Source organism: Dipodomys merriami, unplaced genomic scaffold, assembly GCF_024711535.1.
Source record: "Dipodomys merriami isolate MVZ:Mamm:240054 unplaced genomic scaffold, mDipMer1.0.p SCAF_4, whole genome shotgun sequence".
Classification (NCBI taxonomy): Eukaryota; Metazoa; Chordata; class Mammalia; order Rodentia; family Heteromyidae; genus Dipodomys; species Dipodomys merriami.
The window spans coordinates 40,264,777-40,291,050 of NW_027205603.1; the positions used below are offsets into that span (position 1 = coordinate 40,264,777).

Sequence of the window (26,274 nt, forward strand, 5' to 3'; positions counted from 1 at the left end):
TCTGTAGCTTTTTTTTTTTTTTTCCAGGGCTGAGGACCGGACCCAGGGCCTTGCACGCGCCGGGCACGTGCTCTTCCGCTGGACTAAACCCCCAGCCCCTTTTGTACTAGTTTGGAATTGTAATTTAGTGTTTAGGAACCATGAATAGACATTCTTTTTTTCTTTTTTTCTCGGACCTTTGATGGGAGGCATTCAGTCTTTAACTTAAAGTTCTCTGTAGGCTTTAAAAAACAGGTTTGTTGTGTTTAAAAAATTGCGTTATTATAAATTCATTGCTGGTTTGCTCAATGTTTTCGTCATGAATGCATATTGAATTTTCCTGCCTTTGTTGAGATGAAAATGTGATTTTTATACTTTTTGCGATAAGATGAAATATTCACCCTCTTCTCTCTCTTTTTGTTTTTATGGTCTTGAATTTGTGTGCCAAGCAATCCTTCTTAGTGTCCCAACTAACCAAGGATACAGGCATGTGCCACTATGTCTGATTTGTTTTAAAATGTTCTATCAATCTTCTATTCCTAGAATTCACCCTGTTTGGCTAGCCATGCTGTATTGTTTCATAAAATTTTATTTGTAAATATTTTTGTAGAATATTTAGACTCATATTTGTTTTTATTTCTCATTGTTTGGTTTTAATCATGAATGTAATGCTAGCCTCAGAGCATGAATTGTGAAGTATTTCCTGTCTTACCAGAAAAACATGCCATTGAAAACTACCTTTTGGGGATGATTTTAAAGTATGACTTCAATATCTTTATAAAGCGATACCCAGTTTATCTGTTCTTTTTTGAATTTTAGTGTTTTAAATCAATGAATATTCATTTTAATTTTGGAATTTATTGGCATAAAGTTGTTCAAAACATTTCTCTTATTCTTTTTTTCCTTTCCTTTTCCTTTTTCTTTTTTCTTTTTTATTTATTTTTTTAGCTAGTCCTGAGGCTTGAACTCAGGTCCTGGGCACTGACCCTAAACTTCTTTTTGCTCAAGGCTAGTGCTCTACCAGCTGAGCCACAGTGCCACTTCTGGCTTTTTCTGTTTATGTGGTATTGAGGAATTGAACCCAGGGCTTCATGCAGGCTAGGCAAGCATCTACCATGGATCCATATTCCCAGCCTCTTATTCTTTCAGTGTAGATCATATGGTGGCTCCTAATTTGTTCCTGATGGTTGTAATTCGTATATTCTCTTCCTTCCTTGCTGGGAATTGAATGTAGGGCTTTCAGGACTTGCCCCAGTCATTTTGCTTTTAGTTTGACTTTTCAGTTACAGTCTTCTTAACATTGCCTAGGCTGGCGTTGGGCTATATCCTGCTACCTCTGCCTCCTGAGTAAATGGTATTACAGGCTTGTACTACCTTGCCTAGCTTCTCTGATTTCTTTTTTTTTTCTTAGTCTATCAATTTTATTGGTTGTTTCATAGGTTCAGATTTTGTTTTCATTGACTTTTTTTTTTTTTTAACAACATATGAACACAGAATAGAAATAGAACACACAAACCTGCAAATTTCCTCTTTTTCTAATTTTGGCTCCAGAGACCAAAGGTAGTGGAACAAGTTTGTTAGGCTTTCTCAAACTTGGGAGTGTGTGTCTAATTTCTGATAGCTTGGAGAACGAGATAAGACTTTAATCAGCAGTACAAAGATGAATGACTTTCCCTCAATAAAAAGGGCAGACTGGCAAAGAATCTTCAAGTGTTAGAGCAGTAGTGGCACAGAATTGGAGATTTTTCAGAGAAAGTAAGACAAGGAAAGGAATTTAATTCCTCAGAAAATTGGACTGAACTTACAGATCTTTGTGGAGTTTTAAATGTGAAGGTCTCCAGAGAAAAAGATCATGAACCACTTGACTGAAAACAAGCATATCTCTAAGAGAGAAACTACATGGACAGAGCTAGTAGGGGAAAGATAGATATAGGACTGTAGAATGCAGATTGTCCTTAATACCCCAGACACTCTGGTATCCATTCAGAGGGTCTCTAAATACTCTGAGGAATGTGAAAGCTTAGGAACTTTGGATAATTATTAGGCAGAAAAGATCAAGTAAGAATACTGTCTTTAAGCCAGATTTCTTTTTTTCTTATTTAAAAAAATACTTTTAGCCGGGCGCCAGTGGCTCAACGCCTGTAATCCTAGCTACTCAGGAGGCTGAGATCTGAGGATCACGGTTCAAAGCCAGCCAGAGCAGGAAAGTCCGTGAGACTCTTATCTCCAATAAGAGATAACTGGAAGTGGCACTGTGGCTCAAGCGGTAGAGCGGTCGCCTTGAGCTGAAGAGCGCAGGGACAGCGCCCAAGCTCAGAGTTCAAGCCCCACGACCGACCAAAAACAATTTTTTTTATTTTAAAGTATTTAATATACAGCAATCCCACTCCAGGACATTTACCCAAATAACCACAGACCAGCCCACACTAAAGCCATTAGCACAGCCATGTTCATTGCAGCACTATTTACCATAGCTAAGATATGGAATCAACCCTGATGCCCTCAGTGGATGAATGGATCAAGAAAATGTGGTCTATATACACAATGGAATTCTATGCTTCCATCAGAAAGAATGACATTGCCCCATTCACAAGGAAATGAAAAGGCTTGGAAAAAATTACATTAAGCACAGTAAGCCAGACTCAAGGGAGCATAGGCTTTATTTTTTCCTAATTTGTAATAATTAGAATATATATGGATGATTAATTAAACAATTACACAGTGAGAACAAAGGAGGATATTCTTAGGAGAGGATCAAAGAGCTCAATAGCTATGTGCATATGATCATATAAAATGATGTTTATCGAAATGAACTCTAAAAATTGGAAACAAGGGGTTTTTTATTGTACTGTTTGCAGTTTTTCTTTTTTCCCCTCTGGTTTATTCCCTTTTGTCACTGTTCTTGATTTCTGTACCCTTTGTCTTGTATATAAGTTTATCTGATTTGGGGAAGGAAGGGGAATCATAGAAACAGTGGGACATAGAGTGAATTAGTTCAGCAGTGATACTCATTTGACATTATGTTGGAAATGAACTTGATAACTTGGTAGGGAGGTGGGTCAGGATGGAAAAAATGGTAGAAAATGAGGGAGGAGATAACACTGTTCAAAAAGAAATGTACTCATGGGCTGGGAAGGTAGCTTAGTGGTAAAGTGTTTGCCTAGCATGCATGAAGCCCTTGGTTCAATTCCTCAGTATCACATAAATAGAAAAAGCTGGAAGTGGCGCTGTGGCTCCAGTGGTAAAGTGCTGTCCTTGAGCAAAAGAAGCTCAGGGTCAGTGCCCAGGCCCTGAGTTCAAGCCCCAGGACTTACATTATCGTAACCCCTCTGTACATCACCTTTACAATAAAATTTAAATTAAAAAAAGGAAAAATAATTTTTAAAATGACATTTAAGTAGTGTACAAAAGAGTTTCAATTCCACATGTCAGTTTGAGTACAATCTTGATCAGTGATGCCCCTTTCTGTTATTCTCCCTATTTGGAACCCCGCCTGTTCCACAGACTGAGGCCAAACTTCTTCACCTGGCAGATTGTATGCTGGGCATGCCACATTACAAAGAATGTAGCCCATGGTGACCCTGTAAGAATGGATAAAAAACCCGGTTCTGGAAGTAAGGTAGATAATCACCATTGTTATCTAAGCAAAGTATCCCCTTTTGAGACAAAGAAACCTTAGTCCAGGTCAAAGAAGGAATTTCTCCCTGACACACAGCTAGGTGAATTTTTAAGGAGCACTATTTTTTTTTTTTTTACTGGCAATACTGTGTTGTTAATTCTTGTTGTTTTTCCTGACATGTATTTTGTTAAACAGTAATTCAGAGGAGTTAGTTCTGAGATTTGAATGCAGAGTCTTATGCTCACTTAGCTTGTTTGTTTGGCTGGTGCTCTACCATTTGAGCTAAACCTCCAGCCTGTGTTTTAAGAGCAGAGTGAACAGGCATCCCTTAGCCTGATAGGAGGGAGACTAGTTCTTAGAGAAACAGGTGTGTTAGATCTCAGTATCATTGCACAAGAAAGTATCCAATGTAGAAACAAAGTAGATAATTTAAAAAATTAGACCTTTTCCATTTTTAATTTAAATTTTATTGTAAAGATGATGTTACTGGGGTTACAGTTACATAAGCCAGGCTTTTGTATATCTGTACACAGACTTCTTTCTTTTGCTCACCCAATAATATCTTCAGGAAGCTTGGCTAAGGATCACTTATTTTGAAATTTATTACAGTTGCTTACCCTGCCTTCCTATAGGGCTATGCAGTGCCAGGTGCTTCTTGCTCTTACCAGGCCCTGGCCCCTGCGATCCAGCTTTTTTTTCTCTATTTGGTACTATTTGGACTGTTTGGTTCTTTTCCAATATCCTTTGGGATTGGGCTTGTTTGTCCTTTATTAGAAAGGTGGTTCAAATGTTACTGAAGTGGTGTCCAGAATTCCCCTTAAATTAAGTATGAGAGAGTATAGGTCCTTACTTTCCAGTGCCTAGCCCAAAAATGGACTAACAGGCTTTACCATGCCTTTTATGGACCTCTCTCTCAACTGGTCTTCTACAACAGAAGCTCCTCCCTTTAGACTCCACAGATATTTAAGGCATCTTTCTTGTTGGTAGCTTAGTGGTCAGTTTTCTCAAAGGTGGTATCTTAGCTAGTCAGATTCAAATGGATAAAAATTCCCCATGATACAAGAGTCACCTGGAGACAATTGAGATATGCTGAGAAGAAATAGAGATGTTGACAGGGAGTTGGGACAAGTGATCTGTACCAGCTCTCTGGGGCTATAAAATACTTTCAAAGTGTTTCTCTAAGCTAGGAACTAATACCTATAATCCTAGTTACTCAGGAGTCTGGAATAAGAGGATAGAAGTTCAAAGTCAGCCCAAGCAGAAAAGTCTGTGAGAACTCTTATCTCCAAACAAAGAGGAGTCCAGTTTAGAGGAAAGTTCCTGAAGCCTGGAGCTAGCATAGTTTAGTTCACCTCAAAACAAAGAGGTGTTGAGTTGGTGACTCAGGCCTAAAATCCTAGCTACTTAGCAGAAACATGGAGGTAGCATAGTTCAATTCACCTCAAAACAAACAAGAGGTGTCCAGTTGGTGACTCACACCTAAAATCTTTGCTACTCAGCAGGCTAAGATTTAAGAATCATGGGTCAAAGCCAGCCCAAACAGGAAATTCTGTAAACCTTTCTCTCAAATTAACTTCCAAAAAGCCAGAAGTGAAAGTGTGGCTCCAAGTGGTAGAGCACTGGCTTTGAGCAAAAAGCTAAGGGACAGTCTTGAGTTCAAGCTCCAGTACTGGGGTGTGTGTGTGTGTGTGTGTGTGTGTGTGTGTGTGTGTGTGTGTGTGTGTGTCTTTAGTTCAAGCTCCAGTACAGTGCCCAGGTCTTGAGTTCAAGCTCCAGTACTGGTGTGTGTGTGTGTGTGTGTGTGTGTGTGTGTGTGTGTGTGTGTGTGTGTGTGTGTGTGTGTGTGTGTGTGTGTGTGTGTGTGTGTGTGTGTGTGTGTGTGTGTGTGTGTGTGTGTGTGTGTGTGTGTCTTGAGTTCAAGCTCCAGTACTGGGGTGTGTGTGTCTTGAGTTCAAGCTCCAGTACTGGGGTGTGTGTGTCTTGAGTTCAAGCCCCAGTACTGGTGTGTGTGTGTGTGTGTGTGTATGTGTGTGTGTGTGTCTTGAGTTCAAGCTCCAGTACTGGTGTGTGTGTGTGTGTGTGTGTGTGTGTGTGTGTGTGTGTGTCTTGAGTTCAAGCTCCAGTACTGGTGTGTGTGTGTGTGTGTGTGTGTGTGTGTGTGTGTGTGTGTCTTGAGTTCAAGCTCCAGTACTGGGGGGGGGTGTGTCTTGAGTTCAAGCTCCAGTACTGGTGTGTGTGTGTGTGTGTGTGTGTGTGTGTGTGTGTGTCTTGAGTTCAAGCTCCAGTACTGGTGTGTGTGTGTGTGTGTCTTGAGTTCAAGCTCCAGTACTGGTGTGTGTGTGTGTGTGTGTGGTGTGTGTGTGTGTGTGTGTGTGTGTCTTGAGTTCAAGCTCCAGTACTGGTGTGTGTGTGTGTGTGTGTGTGTGTGTGTGTGTGTGTGTGTGTCGAGTTCAAGCTCCAGTACTGGGGTGTGTGTGTGTCTTGAGTTCAAGCTCCAGTACTGGTGTGTGTGTGTTACACATGTGTTTTCAAAAATAGTTTTCCTAATTTCACTTGAATTGTTTTTACTTTTACCATACTCTTTTTGAACTGGTTTGACAGTTTCTTTCTTTTTTCGATCTTCTGCTATGCTCTGAGTTGCTGCCCTTCAATTAACACAGAATATGTGTCATAAATCAGTCCAGATTCTTCTTGGTTTGTGAATATGGTCTATTAGTGGCTATTGGACCTCATGTGTATCCATCCTAACAGTCTCTCCTATTTCATCTCTTTTACATCCCTGTTACTCCTTTGACCTCTACAGGTGATTTTCAGATGTTTTTCTCTTATTTTAAAAGTTTTATTTCCAAACTACATTCTGCATCTCTGTACCTGATGTTTAAGGAATTACTTATAGGGTAGTATGCAAAGTCAAACTTTTAAAATTAAGTTCATTGCTTGGCATTTTTTCTTAAAGGAATATTTCTCACCATTCAGTAAAAATTGTATACTTTTGACTTCCTATGCATGTCTAATCAATTAATAAACCTAATGTATAGGTTCTACTTCACTATTTCTTGAGCTCATTTTAATTTGTGCTACTACCACAATTATGATTTACCATGTTTTTGCTATTATCTCTGTATCTTCATTGTCCTTTGGTGTTCACACCTGAGTTATAATGTATCAAAATCTGATACTTTTGTATTGTAAAAATACCGTACAGGGGGGTTACAGTTACATGAGTAAGGTAATGAGTACATTTCCTATCAAGCATTGTTACCTCCTCCTCTGTTTTTCTTCTACCATCCCATCCCTCTCCAACCCTCTCCCCTCCCCCACAAGTTATAAAGTTCATTTCCAACATGGTGTCTTGTACATCTCATTGTTACAATGGGTCAACCTGTATCCTTATTTCAGCATTTATTTCCTTTCCAATCCCCAAATTAGAAAAATATATATACAAGTTGCAGGACACCTACATCAAATACAGTGACAACAGGGGTTATACCGCGGGGGAAGAACGTACAAGAGAAACAAAAAAAAAACACATAGTACATTTTAGATACATTAAAAACAATAGGAAGAAAGAAAAAAATCCACTTGTGTCCCTATCTTGGGGTTCATTTCACTTAACATCATTTTATATGGTCATATGTACATAGCTTTTGACCTTTTCTGTTTGTCCTAGACTTATACTAGTTATTGCAAATAAGGGAAACCATGGGGCCTATGTTTCTTTGGGCCTGGCTTACTTCACTTAATATAATTTTTTCCAAGTCTTCCCATTTCCTAACAAATGGGGCGGTGTCATTCTTTCTGATGGAGGCATAGAATTCCATTGTATAAATATATGACATTTTCTTGATCCATTCATCTACTGAGGGGCACCTGATTTGGTTCCATATGTTAGCTATGGTAAATAATGCTGTGATAAACATAATTGTGCTGGTAGCTTTAGTATAGCCTTGTTTGTGATGATTTAGGTAAATGCCCAAAAGTGGGATTGCTGGGACATTGCTTTGTACAGTCTTTTGAAGAACCTCCACCCTTCTTTCCAAAGTGCTTGAACAAGTTTGCACTCCCATCAACAATGCAGTAGGTTTTCCTTTTGGCCACCTATCCTCCAGCATCTGTTGTTATTAAAAATCTGATAGGGGGGAGGGGGAGGTGTGGGGGTGAAGGAGGAGGGGAGATGGGAAGGGGAAACAAAGGAGGAGGCAAGGGGAAACAAAGGAGGAGGCAACAATGCTTGATAAGAAATGTACTCGTTACCTTGCTCATGTAATTGGAACCCCTCTGTACAGTATTTTCACAATTAAAAAAATATACTTAGAACTCAAAGAACAAAAGTCTGATACCTTTAAATAATTTAAAGATGATTGAAAATTTTAGAGTCTTACTGCCCAAATTTTCATTCTTGCTCTGCTGCAATTATATTATGTCATATATAATACTGGTGTGAAACAATTATTGCTTATTTTCTAACAGTATCTGTTATCTGTAGAACCAAAGTGAGAATCATCTGCATGCATTATAGGACACTCCAGAGTGGACATCTAATGTACAGTTTCCTGTCTCTCATTCTTCTGTTACATGTAGTTTGTATTTTAGTCAACCTCCCAGAACTTCTTCATATTTATACTATCTTGGATAATTTTCTCACAATATTTATTTTTTAAAGTTTTTTCTTAATCATTTTACCTTTGAAGCTCCTATCCATTTTTTAAGTCAAGATGCCCTAAATGGTTTTATAACAGGTTATAAACTCTCATGATTCTGAACTTTTACTCTCTTTTGTAACACTCATGCTTGCCATGTTCTATATGGTATTCTAATTGTGATTCATGTTAAAAATACATCCTTGAACACAACTGCTTTCCTGAAGAAAACTACTTAAATCCAGATTTGAGTTTCCTTTCATTGCTGACTATACTCCCAATTTATTTGGGAGAGGAGATGGAGAGTCCTTGAGTCTGAAACCATTACTACTAGATCGTCTAATAGTTGTTCTAGTTCTTTGTACTAAGACTTTAGCTGTACATATTAACATGTATTGCTGAGTAATAAACTATTCCCAAATCTTAGTGTTTACAAACAGTATATTGTTCTGTTAGTAATTTGTGATTGGTTTTGTTGGTTGGTTTAATTTCAGAGTGTCATCTGATACTGTAGTTCAAGATACTGGCCAGGGTTGCAGGCTATAAAAGCAGGATGAGAACTGGAGAATCCATTTCTATATGACTCTCATGTGGATCAGGTGGCCCCAGTTTGTTGCCATATAGATATCTCTATGGGGTTCTTTCAGTATCATTATGTTATGGCAGTTGGCTTTCTTTGGTGTGAGTGATTTGTAGATAAAACAAGGTGAAAACTGGGTCTTTCTACTAAGGAATCTTGAAAATCATAATACTATAATTTCTATAATATCCTAATCATAAGAAGTGAATTATTAGCTGGACCATACTGAAGGGGAAGAGAATTGAGCTCTATCTTTTGAGGGCATATTGTCAAAAAAAATTTAGTATAGTTTAGAACTCTACCTTATAGGAATGTAGTTGCTTTAGGAGAGCTGATAATTCTAGGTAATTTCACTATGATTGCATAGAAATGCTGCTGTTTGTTCTCTATTAAAGAAACTCAACTTGTAATGTAATACACTGTCAATAATTTATCCTTTATTTCTCTACTAATTTTTACAGGTTTTTTGAAAAACCTAAATAGTTTTGATAATTTGTTTCTATTTCAGGGCACCATTCTGTCATTGAATTATTCCCAACTTTGTCCTGTTGTTGTTCTGAAAAAAATGTGTAGCCTAACCAGTAAGTTGCAGAAAATATGTTTATTGAAATAAATGGCTTATTTTTCCCTCTCAGCTGATTTGAATAGGATGCACAGACAAAATATAGATGCCTACCATAACCCAGATGCAAGAACATATGAAGATAAAAGGGCTGTTGTATCTCTAGACCAAAATTTAGCCACTTCAAATGCTGAGAACCTACAAGATTCTACAAATAAAAACTCAGGTTTATAATCACATTCTATTTTTTTAAAACTTATTTCTGAAGTTTGGTAACGTTTCTCTGTTCTTCTTTGACAAAGTTCTAGTTTTGACAAAGTTCTAGTTTGAGAATTTGGTTACTTTGAATTGGGAAGTATACCACATTGTTTTATATTATTCACAGTATGTTTTCATAATTACTTTGAAAACATAGTTACTTTGAATAGAAAAAGATTGCTTTTTAATCCTGTGCTTTTCTTCTTAGCTTTGTAGTTTGTTATGTATATATTAGCTGTAGCTTGCTATTTGTATTTTAGCTGCGACTCATATTTTTATTATGCTATTTGAGAGGAGTTTTTAAAATTATTTCAGTTTGCTTCTTGTAGCAATTTATTTTGATAAATTATATAAGAAAATTCAGTGTTTACTTATTTTAGAAGTCATTTACCCTCTCTTGTAAAGTCACAGTATGTATATAAAGAAAATTGAAAGCCTTTTGTTTTTGCTGGTATGTGAGGTTGAACTCAGGGCCTGAGTGCTGTCTCTTAGCTTTTTCACTTAAGGCTGGCTCTCTATCACTTGAGCCACAACTCTGCTTCCGTCATTTTTTTGTTTTTCATTTTGTTGGTTTATTGGAGATCAAAGTCTCATGGACTTTCCTGTCCATGCTGGCTTCTAGCCATGATCCTTAGATCTTAGCCTCCTGAGGAGGATTATAGCCATGTTCAGCCAATTTAAAGTTTTAATATCTAACCACATCCTTTCTTCCCAAAAATGTATTTGATTTACTATTAAAACAAGATCCTTTAAAAGTCAAAGATTCTTTAACTTGAAATAAATTCAATATTTTTATTACTTTGTACAGTTGTCATCATCTTTATCAACATGTGAAAGCATATTATATATTTAAAAATTAAAAGAAATTTATAAGAATATACACCTTGTATTATGATGCCTATTTAAAAGTGATCATTTATTCAATATAAAATTCTGCAATTGTGTGTTCACAGTTTTGATTGTAAACTAGAAAAGAACCTTGCATTGTGAAGTTTTTCTAAAATATTCCTGACTGGTCCTTTATTTATTTTTTTAACCCATTCCACTTTATGCACAACACACAAAAATGTTGGAAAATAAACAATTTCCATAGGTTCTTCCCAAGAGCAGGAGCCTGATAATTGAATATGCAGAGCTATTTTGTTGTTTATAGCTGTTCTGTACTTGCATCAGATTTTTCTGCTAGTGGTGGTACTAGGATGCTATATTTTTAATAAATTATTGAAGAAATTTAATTTCCTAAATTAGACTTTCCTATTCTAAAAACCTAAAATAAGCTTTTGAAGCGGAAGAAACTGTCTAAAACCACCTAAATTGTGTTATACCATATATATATATATGTTATACCATATATATGTATGTGTTATACCATATATATGTTGTGTTATACCATATATATGTATGCCTTGGTGTGTTTTATTTTATACGTACATGTTCCATGTAGTGTGTTTTTCTTTTTGTACCTGTCTCACAGCTTGAACTCAGGGCCTACATGCTGTCCCTTAGCTTTTAAAAATTGAGCTCTAGCTCAAGGCTAATGCTCTACTGCTTGAGCTACAGCTCCATATCTGGCTATTTGGTGGTTAATTGAAGATGAGAGTCGCATGGGCTTTCCTGCTTAGGTTTGCTTAGAACTATGATCCTTAGATTTCAGCCATCTGAATAGCTAGGACTACAGGCCTGAGACATGAGCACCTGGCATCCCCATGTAATATTTTTTGTGGGCTGTAAACGTATCTGAAACAGCATGTTTCAAAGTTTTATTTTTCAAGTTCTTTTTCTTCTTATATTACATGCATGCTAGACATTTTTGAGGTTTTTCATAGTGTTCTTTTTTGCAAAAGACAGGGTCTTAATGTGCAGCTTAGGATAGTATTAAGCTCACCAGCTCTCTAGACTTCTGAGTGCTATTACAGACATGCACCTCATGTCTTAGTTTGTAGTGTTCATCATTTTCTTTGTGGTTCTTAAATGAACTGCTATTTATGAATTCTCATTCTAATTTGGCTTAATTTTATTTTTTTGAATTACAATCTATTTATAATGGAACTAATGTTTCCAAATGTTTTTTTTTAAACTTTGTTTCTGAAATGGCTTATTTTGTCTATTTTCTAATATTTCTTTTTTTTCCCTCCTCTTCATCCTTTTCTGGTACAGAAGTTTTTGAACTTAAGTGTTTCGTGCTTGGTCAGTCTGTATGTCTAGTTGGCACTCTTAACACTTGAACTATGGTCCTAACACAGCTGTTTGCTTGTTTTGGAGATGGATTCTCTTGCACTTTTCTTTCCTGGACTGGCTTGGAACTGTTATCCTCTAGATCTCAGCCTCTTGAATAGCTAGGATTAAAGGCATGAGCCACCAGCACCTGGCCATTTCTCATATTTCTTCTTTAATTGTCCTGAAGATTTAGAATGCAGTTGATCAATTATTTTGTCTACCACTACATAAGACTTAAAAGAATTTACAAAGTATATGTTTAGTATATGTTTAGTTTCTTTTCCTAAGACAATTTTCTAGTGGAAAAGACTTATGTTATGATTTGGTCTTCTGCTCATATAGACACATTACCATTAATAAATTTAAATACAAAGGCAAAATAAGCATGAATGATAGCTAAACTGCAAAGCCTACAGTTTTGCCTGCATAAATGACACAAGTAGGAGAAATACATGATTGGGATTGGTGGTATTAAGAATGAATCAGTAATTTAAAAATAATACTAAAAGTTCTTTGATGTTTAAATTTAAATACCATTTTCCTTTCTGCAGAGACACTCCTAGAAAATAATTTTCAAAATGCTTTTGTGAAATTTTTCCATTCAAGAATATATATTGTAGGGAATATATGTTAATTGTTTATGTTCGTATTTCATTAATTTGATACCTTTAATATATTTTTTTTGGTCCTGGAAATTGACTCAAAGACATTACATTCTTAATTTTGATAGTTTTTAAAATAACAATTGTTACAATGATTGAGACTCATTCTAATTGTTAAAACTATAACTGATTTTCTAATTTAAACTATAAACAGGAAGGATTTTGGAAATATTGATTTTTAAAAATTTTTTATCGTAAAGATACTATACAGAGGGTTACAGTTACATGAGCAAGGTAATGAGTACACTTCCTATTGAGCATTGTTACCCCCTCCATTGTGGAAATACTGATTTTTAAAAATAAAAATTTTGGTATATACCAAACATTAAATATGTGATTAAGAACTTTTTGCTTTTGAGGCAGGGTCTTGCAGTCCAATCTGGCCTCTAATCCTTAATCTTCCCACTGATACCTTCCAAGTGCTAGATTATAGACTTGAGCCTACATATCAACTAGAGTTATACTTAAGTAAAGGATATCCAGCCAGGGACTGGTGGGTGACTCACGCTATTATACTAGTTACTCAGGAGGCTGAGATCTGAGGACCACAATTTGAAGCCAGTCTGGGCAGAAAAGTCAATGAGATTCTTTTTTTTTTTTTTTTTTGTCGGTCATGGGGCCTGAACTCTGGGCTTGGGCACTGTCCCTCAGCTCTTCAGCTCAAGGCTAGCGCTCTACCACTTGAACCACAGCACCACTTCCAGCTTTTTCTGCTTATGTGAAATCGAACTCAGGTACTCATGCATGCAAAGCAAGCACTCTACCACTGAGCCACCTTCCTAGCCCTTGATGAGATTCTTATCTTCAATTAACCAGCAAAAACCTGGGAAGTTGAGGTGTGGTAGAGAGCCAGCCCTGAGCAAAGAAACTAAGTGATAGTGCTAGGTCCTAAATTTAAGCCCTAGTACTAACATAAAAAAAGAAGGCTATGTACAAAAATTTGAATATGTGTTTTTTTGTTTCTTCCTGACAAATTCTTCTCTACAGCCTTGACTGATGAAAATTGTTCAGGCTATTAGCTTTCATTACCTTAATGTCTTTCAGCTATTAGATACGGTTTTAAACTATTAATTTTAGTTTAGTCTTACCATTTTTATTTCTCTTGCTCCTTTCACATGATCTTCTTATCTCAACTTTTTCTAAGACTTCTATATTTGGCATATTGTTTTTCAAAATATGGGGTAATTAACTTTCTTCCATTGTTAGCTCTTACATTTGCTGATACATATTTTCATAAAATTTTTTCAAGGTCATATGCAAACACAGAGCTCTCCTTTTGCTCGGGGAAATATATTTGGTGAACCTCCAACTGAACTTCAGATTAAACAGCAAGAATTGTATAAGAATTTTCTTCGTTTTCAGGTAAAAGACTTATTTGATCATGGCTTTAAGCTTGTAAGGACTATAATATACTATCATACAGATTTTATCCAGAGCACCTATACTAAATTCTAAGTTGGCATTCGGTTATTTAAAGTACTTAATTTATATCATATATGGTTATTACAAAACTTACACATGAAGGAAAGAGCTAAGATACACTAACCTTTTCTAAAGTTTATGGGATTATTGTTAATTCAAAGAATGCTGAGATTGCTAAAACTCAGTGACTCACCTATATATTTCTGTATAGTTATAAATCAGTAGAAAATCAATAGTTCTTCCCCCCTAGTTATTTGATATTTTTAACTTATTCATATAGACTATAAATAAAAGTTTCGTGTCAGCAGAAATGGTGGATCTAATTTGTAATCCCAGCATTTGGAAGACTAAGGCAGGAGGGTCATCAGGTTAAGGTCACCCTGGGCTACACCAATAAACTTTCTTAAAAAAACCAAAAAACAAAGATTATATGTAAGCTAATCACATTTTGCAATTATACACATCCCATTTTGTATGCAAGCAAACTTAAAAGATTAGAAATGCTCAAATTATTATTTTTATTTATTTATTTATTTCTATTGTGAAAATACTGTACAGAGGAGTTACAATTACATGGGCAAGATAATGAGTACATTTCTTTGTTTTGTTTGTTTGTTTTTTGTTTTGTCTGCCGTGGGGCTTGAACTCTGGGCCTGGGCACTGTCCCTCAGCTCTTCAGCTCAAGGCGAGCCCTCTACCACTTGAGCTACAGCGCCACTTCCAATGAGTACATTTCTTATCAAGCATTGTAGCCTCCTCCTTTGTTTCCCCTTCCCATTCCTTCCCATCCTCCCCTTGTCCCCCCCCCCGCCCCCCCCACCACACCAAAGTTGTAAAGTTCATTTTCGACATAACGACTTGTACATCTCATTGTTGCAATGGGTCCACCTGTATCCCTATTTAAATGATTTGTTTTTCTCCTTCCCCTCCACAAATTATATATCAAATACAGTGAAAGCAGGGGTTATACTGTGGGGGAGGGACATACAAAGCAAGAAAGAAATAATCTTATAAATGTGTTAGAAACAATCCCATGAAAGAAAAAAAATGGAATACCTATCTTAGGGTTCATTTCCTTAACATCACCTTATCTGACCTTTTCTGCTTGTCTCAGACATATACTAGATATTGCAAATAAGGGAAACCATGGGACCTATGTTTCTTTGGGCCTGGCTTACTTCACTTAATATAATTTATTTCAAGCCTTTCCATTTCCTAACAAATGGGGCAATGTCATTCTTTCTGATGGAGGCATAGAATTCCATTGTGTATATAGACCACATTTTCTTGATCCATTCATCTACTGAGGGGCATCTGGGTTGCTTCCATATATTACCTATAGTAAATAATGCTGCAGTAAACATAGTTGAGCTGGTAGCTTTAGTGTGGTCTTGTTTGTGATCATTTGGGTAAATGCTCAAAAATGGGATTGCTGGGTAATAGAGGAGCTTTATGTGGAGTCTTTTGAGGAACCTCCATACTGCTTTCCAAGTGGTTGAACAAGTTTACACTTCCACCAACAATGCAGTAAGGTTCCCTTCTGTCCACATCCTCTCCAGCATCTGTTATTAGAGTTCTTGATTTTAGCCATTCTAACTGGGGTGAGGTGGTATCTCAATGTTGTTTTGATTTGCATTTCTTTTATGGCTAGGGAGGTTGAGCATTTCTTCATGTGTCTATTGGCCATCCTTCTTTCCTCTTCAGAGAAGTTTCTCTTTAAGTCTTTAGCCCACGAAATGCTCAAATTATTAAGAAAGGAAGACACTTAAGCATCTAGCCTTTATTAAGTAAATAGACTTATTGAACTGAATAAGTTCAATACTAGGAATACTGAATACTAGGAATGGAACCTGAGAAGAATGAGGTAACTTTTCCTTAAGAGACTTTCTTTTCCTCCTGTCTGAATGCATACTGACCCCAGGCCCTTGTACTTGTTAGGTAGGCACTCTGCCACTTGAGCCAGGCTTCTAGTCCCTTTTTACTTTAGTTTATTTTTCATACATGTTGGCATTAAGCTTATCATATGACTAATACATTAATGGTTTATAATTAATACATTAATGGTTTATAATTAATGGTTTATTATGGATAGTATTTTATATTGATAGCAGAGTGATCCTGTATGGTCTTTTTTATGGAATTGGAAGAAATGGGACTGAGTGTTGAATATAGGGTTTTGTTGGGTTGTAAGTGATGTTTTCTCTAGCGTATTGTACTTGAATAAGTACTTGAACATTGTTTAGCACTAATTATTAGGTTTACACATGATAGTGTCTTTGGAAGTGGTAGAAAAAGTCCTAATGTATAAAGTCATGGGGCATGTGAGATTTAAATTTTTATTGTGTGAAAATTGACAGCACTAAATAGAGCAATCTTAAGGTTAAAGGAAATTCAGTCAAGAAAAATAAAAATCAAATAAATTAGCCTTAGTCATACCTACGATTAAAAATATATTGATCATCTTAGACCAGAATTATAAATACCTAGTACTCATGCTGCCTGCCATCTTTTCTGCCTCATTCATAGCTGGTGCTTGCCATCTTTTAGGACTTCCTTTTCTTCAGATCTTAGAATATTTCTCTAGTAATCTGCTATTATGCTCCTCTATCAATTTATCTGCTTGGAAGGCAGGGAACAGAATGAGCCAAATCTTAAGCCAGTCCCTGGCAAAAGTTAGTGAGATTCCATTTCAACTAATAAGCTGAGTGTGATATAATCGAGCTATGTGGGAGATGTAGGTAAGACGAGTATGATTTGAATCTGGTCCCTGGCAAAAAGGTGATCATTCTTCCCTTTGAGCTATATTCCTATCTCAATAGTTTAATTCCTTCTACATTAACCTGTCAGTACGTAGGAAAGAAGAGCATTTTTGGGAAGTGATTCTTTCATAAAAATGATTGAACACTGCTACCCTAAGTTCACTGTTGTTTTAGAATACTAATCAAGTCCAGGAACTATGAGATAGAATAGTAGTGAATATGGAGTATTAAAATAATGAAATATACTGAGTATTTTCTATATGGAAGGATTTCTTGTTCTTTACAGACATTGTTTTAATTCTGTAAGTGCTCCTTTGAGATACAGATACTAATAACTTGTTATCAATAGAAGCATAAGGAAGATAAGGTCACACAGTCTGTAAGCATTTGGTGGCGGTAAAATTAGTTTAATTCTTAGTTTTTCATAGTAGCCTCCCTAATAATTGAAACATTTAATAATTTATTTTTAGAAACTTGCAAACAAAGTATAAATGTTGAATTTGTAGGATTATAGGAAAAAAGAAACTTCTAGATTTTCAATAGATTAAACTTAATTCTTTAGATAGAGGAAAAGAAACAAAGAGAGGAAGCAGAGCGGGAGAGACTAAGAATTGCAGAAGAAAAAGAAGAAAAACGTCTTGCAGAACAGAGAGCACGAATCCAACAAGAATATGAAGAAGAACAGGAAAAGAAAAGGGAGAAAGAAGAGGAGGTACTTTATAATTCTGTTTTCTATTTAGCTTGAAAGTGAAATCTTTGACTTGAGAAGATAATAAATTACTTGTGAGGGACAATAATTTTGAACTACAAGATAGGTAAGTATTCATTGGATATTATTTTATTGAGGTAAAAACTAAATTTAAAAGAAAGGAAATTTTTTTAGCTGAAAAACAGTTGTAAGCTTACTGAAACTATTAAGAAAGATATTCAGTATGTTTATTAAGCAAGCAGCTTCTTTATTTAAAAGAATTGTATCTCCTTACTTTTAGAGAAATAAGTTAGCTATATTGCTCACTCTGCAGTGCTGGAGTAGGCAAGTACTGTACCACTGAGTACATTCTTAGCCCTGCACACTTTTAAGTATACTCTGGAATGTATGTATGAAGTGTATATTTTTTTCTTCATTTTAAAGCAAAGGATAAAAAATGAAGAGCTCATTCGGTTAGCTGAAGAAAGACGAAAAGAAGCAGAAAGAAAGAAGAAAGAAGAAGAAGAAAAACATAACTTGCAACTTCAACACTATTATGAAAGAGAAAATATTATTGGAGATGAAACAAAGGCAAGTTTCAGACAAAATGTCATACTTTAATCTGTATTCACTGGGAAAGTTATGGTGATGTTAGAAAAAGAGCTTCTGCTTATGTCTTCCCCAGTATTGTAGTACTACTGAGTCTGGGCACTGAGTACTGAGTTAAGTACTGAGTATATGTAACTTCCTACATGAGTATTCTCTTCATGAAGTGTTGGTACTTCCTTCACAGTGAATGTTATGGTTCTCCTTACCCCTTTTCATTCTCATTACCATGATCTTAGTAGAACAGCCTATAAACATAGTCTGAGGACCAGTACTCTTGTGGAATGTTTATCCTGCTTCATGCCAAGAGTAAATAACAGAATAGGAGAATGATTGGGAACTTTTTCCATGATAACTTTGTCTATTTCAGTATAATATATTAGGCTTAAATTTTGTTTGCCTGAAAATTGTTTCAATTTATGTAGTGATTAATTTTTGTTCTATTTTACAAAAATGTTCATTTTAACTGCTGGTGTGTGTGTGTGTATAGTACAGTACATTTAGGATATGATTTGTTACACTGTCCAATATGTAACCTACTTCAGAGAATATAAACCTTTCTGATGGGATCGGTTGTACTGTTTGATTTTTCATTCCAATATTTTTATGGTGATAGAAATGCTCAGTATTCAGAGCTTAAATTTGCTAGCAGATTATTTAAAAGAGAATTAAAAGTGAGATTATATTTTTGTTTGTGCTTTTTATTTTCAGTTTTAGGAGTGTCAGGATACTTTTTTTACTTAAGAATGAGAATTGTTAGTTTCCCAGATATTGCTGTTATTATTTTCTGAACTTAAAAGCAATGCTAATTTTTTTATATAGTTGGAAGGGGAATGGGAGAGGCAGTACTGAGATTAAAACTCAGGGTTTGGGGGCTGGGAAGGTGGCTCAGTGGTAGAGCGCTTGCCTTGCATGCCTGAGGCCCTCGGTTCGATTCCTCAGCACCACATAAGCAAAAAGGAAAAAAGCCAGAAATGGCGCTGTGGCTCAAGTGGTAGAGAGCTAGCCTTGAGCTGAAGTGCTGAGGGACAGCGCCCAGGCCCAGAGTTTAGGCCCCACAACCGGATCCAAAAAAACAAACAAACAAACAAAAACTCAGGGTTTGGCACAATCACAAAAGCTATTTTTAAAGAATATGTGATGACTATTTTGGTTTAATTACAAAATAGTCTAATTTTTTTAGATCATCTAATATCATTTAATCCATTTTGTTTCTTGATTCTGAACTTGCTCATGTCATTTTTAAATTTATATATGCCTGGTATGCTTTTTACATACTTTGTAGTTTTTAAAAAAGCAATCATCTTATATTTTAGTTAGCGTGTGTATTTACTATTTGCCCTATTTTTATCCTGAGTCTGATAGCCTTACTATGATAGAAGAATTCCTTCAGCTAAGATGCTCTTGATAAAAGATATCTAGATTTAAGAGGTTGATTTATATTATGTTTTGGAAAAGAGATTTTTTTAATGATGTTTTATTCTGTTACTGAGATGATTATTTTTTTACTTTAAGTGGATTTTTTTCTTTTTGTTTGGCTTCCTAATATTTGGAATACTCTTTATTTAAATTATTTGTTGATTAAAAAGAATCCTAATTGAGAGTAATGTTCTTATAATTACATAGCTAAATTCATTTATGTTTACCATCACTGATACTTGTTCTTATATTATTGAATTATAGTTTATTATTAAATTTCTTAACACTTTCATATGAGGTATTAACACTGATGATCTGAACTTTTAAATTCATCATTTGTGATTGTGCCAAGCCCTGAATTTTAACATCAGTACCATGTCTCCCATTCCCCTTCCAACTATAAAAAAAATAGCATTGCTTTTAAGCATCAGAAAATGAGCAATATTTGGGAAACTAACAATTCTCATTCTTAAGTGATATTCTGACACTCCTAAAACTGAAAATAAAAAGCACAAACAAAAAATAGAACATATAGTCATGTAATTTATATGTATGTGTATATGCATCTTTATTTATAAATACATTTAAAATTTTTCAGCACTTAAGACAACCTTCCCCTATAGTTCCTGCTCTTCAGAACAAAATTGCAAGCAAGTTGCAAAGACCTCCATCTGTGGACAGCATCATAAGTTCCTTTATTAATGTATGTACTTCCATTGTAGTTTGTTAGTCTTCATTCAGTTTTGCATTAGATACAGTGAATTTGATTTTTAGATCTGAAACATAGATAGGTCTACATAAATTTGCCTCTGAGATAGTTATAACTGATTGTGTTGATCTTGCAATGCAACTTTGGTGCCTTAAAGTTGAATTCTTTTGACAAATCTGGTTCTTATCTAGGCATCTCAACAAAATCCTTTGAAAATTTATCTTTTAGCTAGCTATAAATATTCTTATGAAGTCTCTTATATTTTAGATTGACTTACAAAAAGAGAGGCAGAAAAATGTTTCAGACAGGTGGATTCATGAGTTGAATTTGCCATAAAGAGGTTGGACTTTTCTCATGTGCAAAGTTACAGAAGGCAGATTAAGCCACATGGAGATTCTCAGTGGTTTGGTCTGGCCTGGTTATGCTTTTGTGAGAAGGCAGCAGAGCAGAATATGTGTAGGATGTTAGAGGGAGTGCTGAGGGCTTTAACTTTATTCCATATGCTCATGAGTTCCAAAGTGCATTAGAAAAATACTTTTGTAGACCTGCCTCTGAGAATCTGATTTACTAATTCTGTGGTAGTAAATGGGAATTCACTAATATTTAAGTAGGACAATGACATTGTCACCTTTATATAATGTGTTTTTCAGGCAGTAAAGATAGTACATATAGCAAGTAATTAAGATGCTTTTGCAAAAGTGCAGATGTGAGACTTTGAGAAACTAAAACAAAGGCATTAACATTAAAAAACTAGGAATAGGTGACAATTTCATGAAGTATTTGAGGCACATGGTTGTGCAATTTATGACTATATGGTAGACAGGAATTAAGGGAACTTTCAAGTTTCTGGTGAGGAGTTTCTAGAGTAGGAGTTTGAAAGTACAGTTGTTCTAAGGAAAGAGTTTTGGACTGGATTTGAAGTTTAGGAGTCTGTTAACGTACTGATGCTTATCAAATTAGTGTAATTTTCCAGGATGAGTATGTTGAGGGAGATACACAGAGGTTTAAGGATGGAACACTAGGGAATTATTGGCATTTGAGAGGCAGAGAACAGGGTAGAGACAGAGAAGTTTCAAGAAAGTGGCAGTGATAGCATTTTTTTACTGGTCAAGTAAAATAAGTGATGAACATCCCCATTGAATATGCCATTTAGGCATTTGTGACTTTGATGAGGGGAGAGCAATGTTGCTGGAGCAATGGGGTATTAAAACAAAGGCAGATCACCTCTGTATTGAAGAATGAATGGGAATAAGGAAGTAGACCAAAAACTATGCATTTGCTTTACTTTAAAGAGACTTGCTTGTGAAGGAAAAGAGAAAATTAACAGTAGATAGTGAGTGAAAAAGGAGATTTTATGCATAGGCTGCAAAGAAGGTGCTTACAGAGGAAGAGGTAAGGGAAAAGTGTAATTGGAGGAGGCAGTATTCATTTATTAGATGGCCAGTACAGATGAAGGGATTATTTTTGGTTAGAGGCACTATTCACTTATTAGATGGCCAGTACAGATGAAAGGATTATTTTTGGTTAGAGGCAAGAATCCTTCCATTGTGCTAAGAAGGAAGATTATAGATGTAGGTTTTATAGATGGGACAGTATAGAATTTGATTTCCTTTATATATAGATATAATTACTTTTTTCAAGATTGTGAATATGGAGCACATTGACATATTGAATGTATCTGTGATTTTTGTTAAACAGGAAAGTTTGGTGTCCAGGGCTCAGTCTCCACCAGTACCTGCAAGGAAAAATCAGCTTCGTGCAGAAGGTAGAATTGACTATTACACTTGAAATGTAGAGTATTTCTCTTTTTATTTTGAAACAGTTATGGAGTTGTAGAATGTTGCAAAAATAGTATAGAAATATTATTCAGATGTAAAGTAGAATAAAATTGGGGGCTGGGAAGTTGGCTCAGTGGTAGAGTCTTTACCTCACATACATGAGGCCCTGGGTTTGATTCCTCAGAAAAAGCAGAAAAAAGGCAGAAGTAGCACTGTGACTCAAGTGGTAGGCTGCTAGCCTTGAGCAGAAGAGCTGAGGAACAGCACCCAAGCCCAGAGTTCAGCCCCTATGGCCAACAAACAAAAAAAGAAGAATGAAATTATTTCAATTGCAGGAAAATGGCTGGAATTAGAGATTATCATGTTCAATTAGATAATCAAGTTCAGATAGCCAAAACCATGTTATCACTTGTGTGGAGGATAGACAAAATGATCATGATGGTGGTTATGATAGTAGTACAAGAGTGTAAAAGGGGAGACTCTAAGGAGAGGAGATCAGCAAATAAAATAGTAGTATAGAGCCAGTGGCTCATGCCTGTAATCCTAGGTACTCAGGAGGTGGAGATCTAAGGATTGAAGTTTGAAGCCAGGCAAACAAATGTGAGAGGCTGTTAACTCCAAATAACCAGCAAAAAGGTGATAGTGGAGCTGTGGCTCAAGTGGTAGAACTCTAGCCTTGAGAGCAAAAAGCTATGTGTGAGTAAGAGGCCCCAAGTTCAAGGCCTAGTACGTGCACGCACGCATGCACGCACACACACACGCACGCTTGCTTGCTTGCCGTCTTTCTTTAGGCTTCCCCAATGGAGACATTTTACACAGGAACATCAAGTGGATTGAGGAGGGTAATTCACAGGCAAGTAGTTGACTTTTGTATACTCTGTAGACAGAGCTTTGATCAGGTTTCACCAGTTTTTCTTGTATTTGTGGGATATGAGGGCTGGTTTTAGGGATTTTTCAGAGTTTAGAACTGTTCCATCACCACAAAGTAGCTCCCTTGTGCTACCTACTTCTAAGAATACCTTGCAAAACTCTCAAACAATAATGTATTTGTGGATCTTAATAGTGTTAGTTAATATGATTCGAGCATATATGTGTACATTCAAAGTACATATAATGTCTTTCATATAAATAAAAACCTCCCTAAAATTTTTCCCAGGAGCATTTTAACTTTGTGACAAATCAGGTTGTCTCTCTCTTTTTTTTTTTTTTTTTTTGTCGGTCATGGGGCTTGAACAGGGCCTGGGCACTAGCCCTCAGCAATACAGCTCAAGGCGAGCACTTTACCACTTGAGCTACAGCACCACTTCTGGTTTTCTAGTGGTTTATTGCAGATAGGAGTCTCACAGTCTTTCCTGCCCAGCTGGCTTTGAACCGCAATCCTCAGATCCCAGCCTTCTAAGTAGCTAGGATTACAGGCGTGAGCCACCAACGCTTGGCCAGATTGTCTCTTAATGTTTAATCTTTATATGATTTCCTTGTTTTTTATGTACTGATTGAAATTTGCAGAGGAGAAAAAAAATGTAATTATGGAATTATCAGAAATGAGGAAACAGCTTCGAAGTGAAGAGAGGCGTTTACAAGGGCAGTTGCTTCACATGGACAGTGATGAGGAAATTCATGTAAGGTACATCTGAATTGTATGTTTTGTTTTTTCTTTTATCTTGTCATCTATCCAATATTTCTATAGTTTTAGGATATGATTAATTTACTTTGCCTTAGTCGTCTATAAAATTTGGAGTAGAAATTTATTCTCTGGAAGAAACAATGCTTCAGGAATGGTACATTTGGAGATTGGAATAATCAGACACAATTGCATTTTCCTTCGATAATTTTTTTTTTTTGAAATTTTTAGGCTGTTTCATACTTGCAGTATATTATAAAATTCTTCACCCTCTATTTTTTTCTCTTCCTTCTTTTTCTTCTGTTAAGTAGTAGTCCTTTAGTTTAATTCTGAGTTTCTGTATTTATCTATATAAACAAATGTGTATATGGATATACATATGTCCATGTTCATGAGTATTTATGTTTTTTAGTCTAGCTTCTACATCTGACTATAATGTTTTTTTGGAACTTAGTTCAGTATATCCTCCAGTTGCTCCTTTTTTTTTTCCTGCAAATGTCATGGTTTCATTTTTCTTCATGGCTCCATAAAAATTCCATTGTGTGTGTGTTTGTGTTACATCTTATTCATCTTTTGTTGGCTATTATGAATAGCTGCAAGAAGCATAGATATGCAGCATCTTTCTGTTATATTAATTTACTCTCCTTCAGATATATGCCCAATTGTGGTATGACAGAGTCATAAGGAAGATCTATTTTTAGTATTCTTTTCTAGTCCTGGGGCTTGAACTCAGGACCTGGCACTGTCCCTGAGCTTTTCTTGCCCAGCACCACTCCCAGATTTTTCTGTTTGTGTGATACTGAGGACTCAAATCCAGGATTTCATCACTCTACTACTAAGTCACATTCCAATCCCCTATTTTTCCAAACTGATTGCTATAGTAGTTACCTTAGTTTACATTCCCACAAACAGTGCATGACAGTTCCTTTATCTCAGCATCTTTTCCAGTATTAGCTCTTTTTTAATGGCTATTGTGCTGAATGGGCTGACATGGAACCTTAGTATGGCTTTTCTTTGTATTTCCTTTATGGCTTAGTATATTGAATGTTTTTTCATGTTTTTGTATTAGGATATCTTCTTCTTTTTTTTTTTTTTTGCCGGTCATGGGGCCTGAACTCTGGGTCTGGGCATTGTCCCTCAGCTCTTCAGCTCAAGGCTAGCGCTCTACCAATGGAACCACAGCGCCACTTCCGGCTTTTTCTGTTTATGTGGTGCTGAGGAATCGAACCCAGGGCCTCATGCTTGCAAGGCATGCACTCTACCGCTGAGCTACCTTCCCAGCCCTAGGATATCTTCTTGTGAGAACTATTTTTTCATTTTATTCGCCCATTTATTAATTGGATTATTTGTTCTCCTGCTATTTACTTCTTTGAGTTTTTTATATAGTCTGGATATTAATCCTTCATCTGTGGAATAGCTGGAGGAGATTTTCTACCATGTCGTGGGTTGTCTCTTGAGTCTGGTGATTTTTTTTTTCCTATGCAGAAATTCTGATATAGTCCCATTTTGTTGCTTCTGTCCATTTATTGATTTTACTTCTGGACATCTGGAGTCCTCTTCAGAAAAAATTTACCTACCTATGCCTATAACTTCCAGCCTACCTTCTATAGTTTCCTACAGTGGAGTTAAAGTTTCAACTCTTATTTGAGCTCTTTGACCCAATTGGACTAGGTTTTATACAGAGTGAGAAATAGAGTTCCATTTTCAATTTCCTGTAGTTAAATACCAAATTTTCCCAGAATTTTTGTTGAAGAGGCTGTCTTTTTTTTCATTGTATGTTGTTGGCTTCTTTGTCAAAAATTACTTGGCTATAGATACCTGGTTTTATTCCTGGGTCTTTCTGTACTGTTCCTTTGGCCTTTGGGTCTGTTTTTATGCCAGTACTAAATTATTTTTGTTACTGTAGCTCTGTAGTATGATTTGAAGTCTGATATAGTGATAGCTTCAACAGTGCTCTTTTTTTGACTTAGAATTAATTGCTCTCACTATTCTGAATCTTTGATTCCTCCTTATCAACTTTTGCTTTTATCTCTGTAATTCTGTGATGAATGTTATTGGGATTTTGATGGGTATTCTATTGAATTTTTAGATTTCTTGGTAATATGGACATTTTCACAATATTTTGCCAATCCATGAACATGGAGTGTTCTTCCATCCTCTGATGTCTTTGATTTTTTTTCTTCAGTGTTTTATCACTTTAATTGTAGTATTTCACCACTTTGGTTAATTCCTAGGTATGAGGCTATTGTGAGCAGAATTGTTTCTTCTATTTCAGACTGTTTATTATTGGTATATAGAAAAGCTATGGTGTGTGTGTGTGTGTGTTTTTTTTTTTTTTTACTATTTTGTATCCTGTTACCTTTCCAAAGATAGTTATCATTTCTAGAAAAGGGCTTAAGTACAGATGTGATACTTTTCTATTTCTGACTTTAAGGGAAATGATTTCAGATGTTGGTTATAGGTTTGTCATATATAACTTTTCCTTTCTACTCCTGGTTTCTTCAGGGCTTTCTTATTGAATTTTGTCAGAAGGCTTTTTCCTTATTAAGATAATCATGTGGTATTTGTTCTTGGCTTTATTTATGTGATGTATTTATTGATTTACATAGACTGAACCATTTTTACATCCCTAGGATGAAATCAATTTGATCATGCCATATGATTTTAATGAGTTCTTCTTTTTCTGTGTTTATCATTTACTGCTCAAAGACAAGATTTCTCCCCCATATTATCTCCCTTCCTATGGAGACTTAAA

The 26,274-nt window shown here is 35.8% G+C and overlaps 1 protein-coding gene across 12 annotated transcripts in view; it reads left to right on the forward strand.

The window, feature by feature from the left end:
- Cspp1 (centrosome and spindle pole associated protein 1) overlaps window positions 1-26,274 on the forward strand; it is a 129,057-nt gene that overhangs the window by 77,316 nt on the left and 25,467 nt on the right. For 9 of the 12 annotated variants that reach the window (XM_069990849.1, XM_069990850.1, XM_069990852.1 and 6 more), the window contains 7 exons: window positions 9,454-9,606; window positions 13,767-13,879; window positions 17,261-17,410; window positions 17,831-17,977; window positions 20,010-20,114; window positions 21,819-21,885; window positions 23,405-23,522. In XM_069990849.1, coding sequence (XP_069846950.1) covers window positions 9,454-9,606; window positions 13,767-13,879; window positions 17,261-17,410; window positions 17,831-17,977; window positions 20,010-20,114; window positions 21,819-21,885; window positions 23,405-23,522 — 853 coding nt within the window. The remainder of the gene's footprint in view (window positions 1-9,453; window positions 9,607-13,766; window positions 13,880-17,260; window positions 17,411-17,830; window positions 17,978-20,009; window positions 20,115-21,818; window positions 21,886-23,404; window positions 23,523-26,274) is intronic. The other 3 variants (XM_069990851.1, XM_069990859.1, XM_069990857.1) reach the window with 1 other exon arrangement.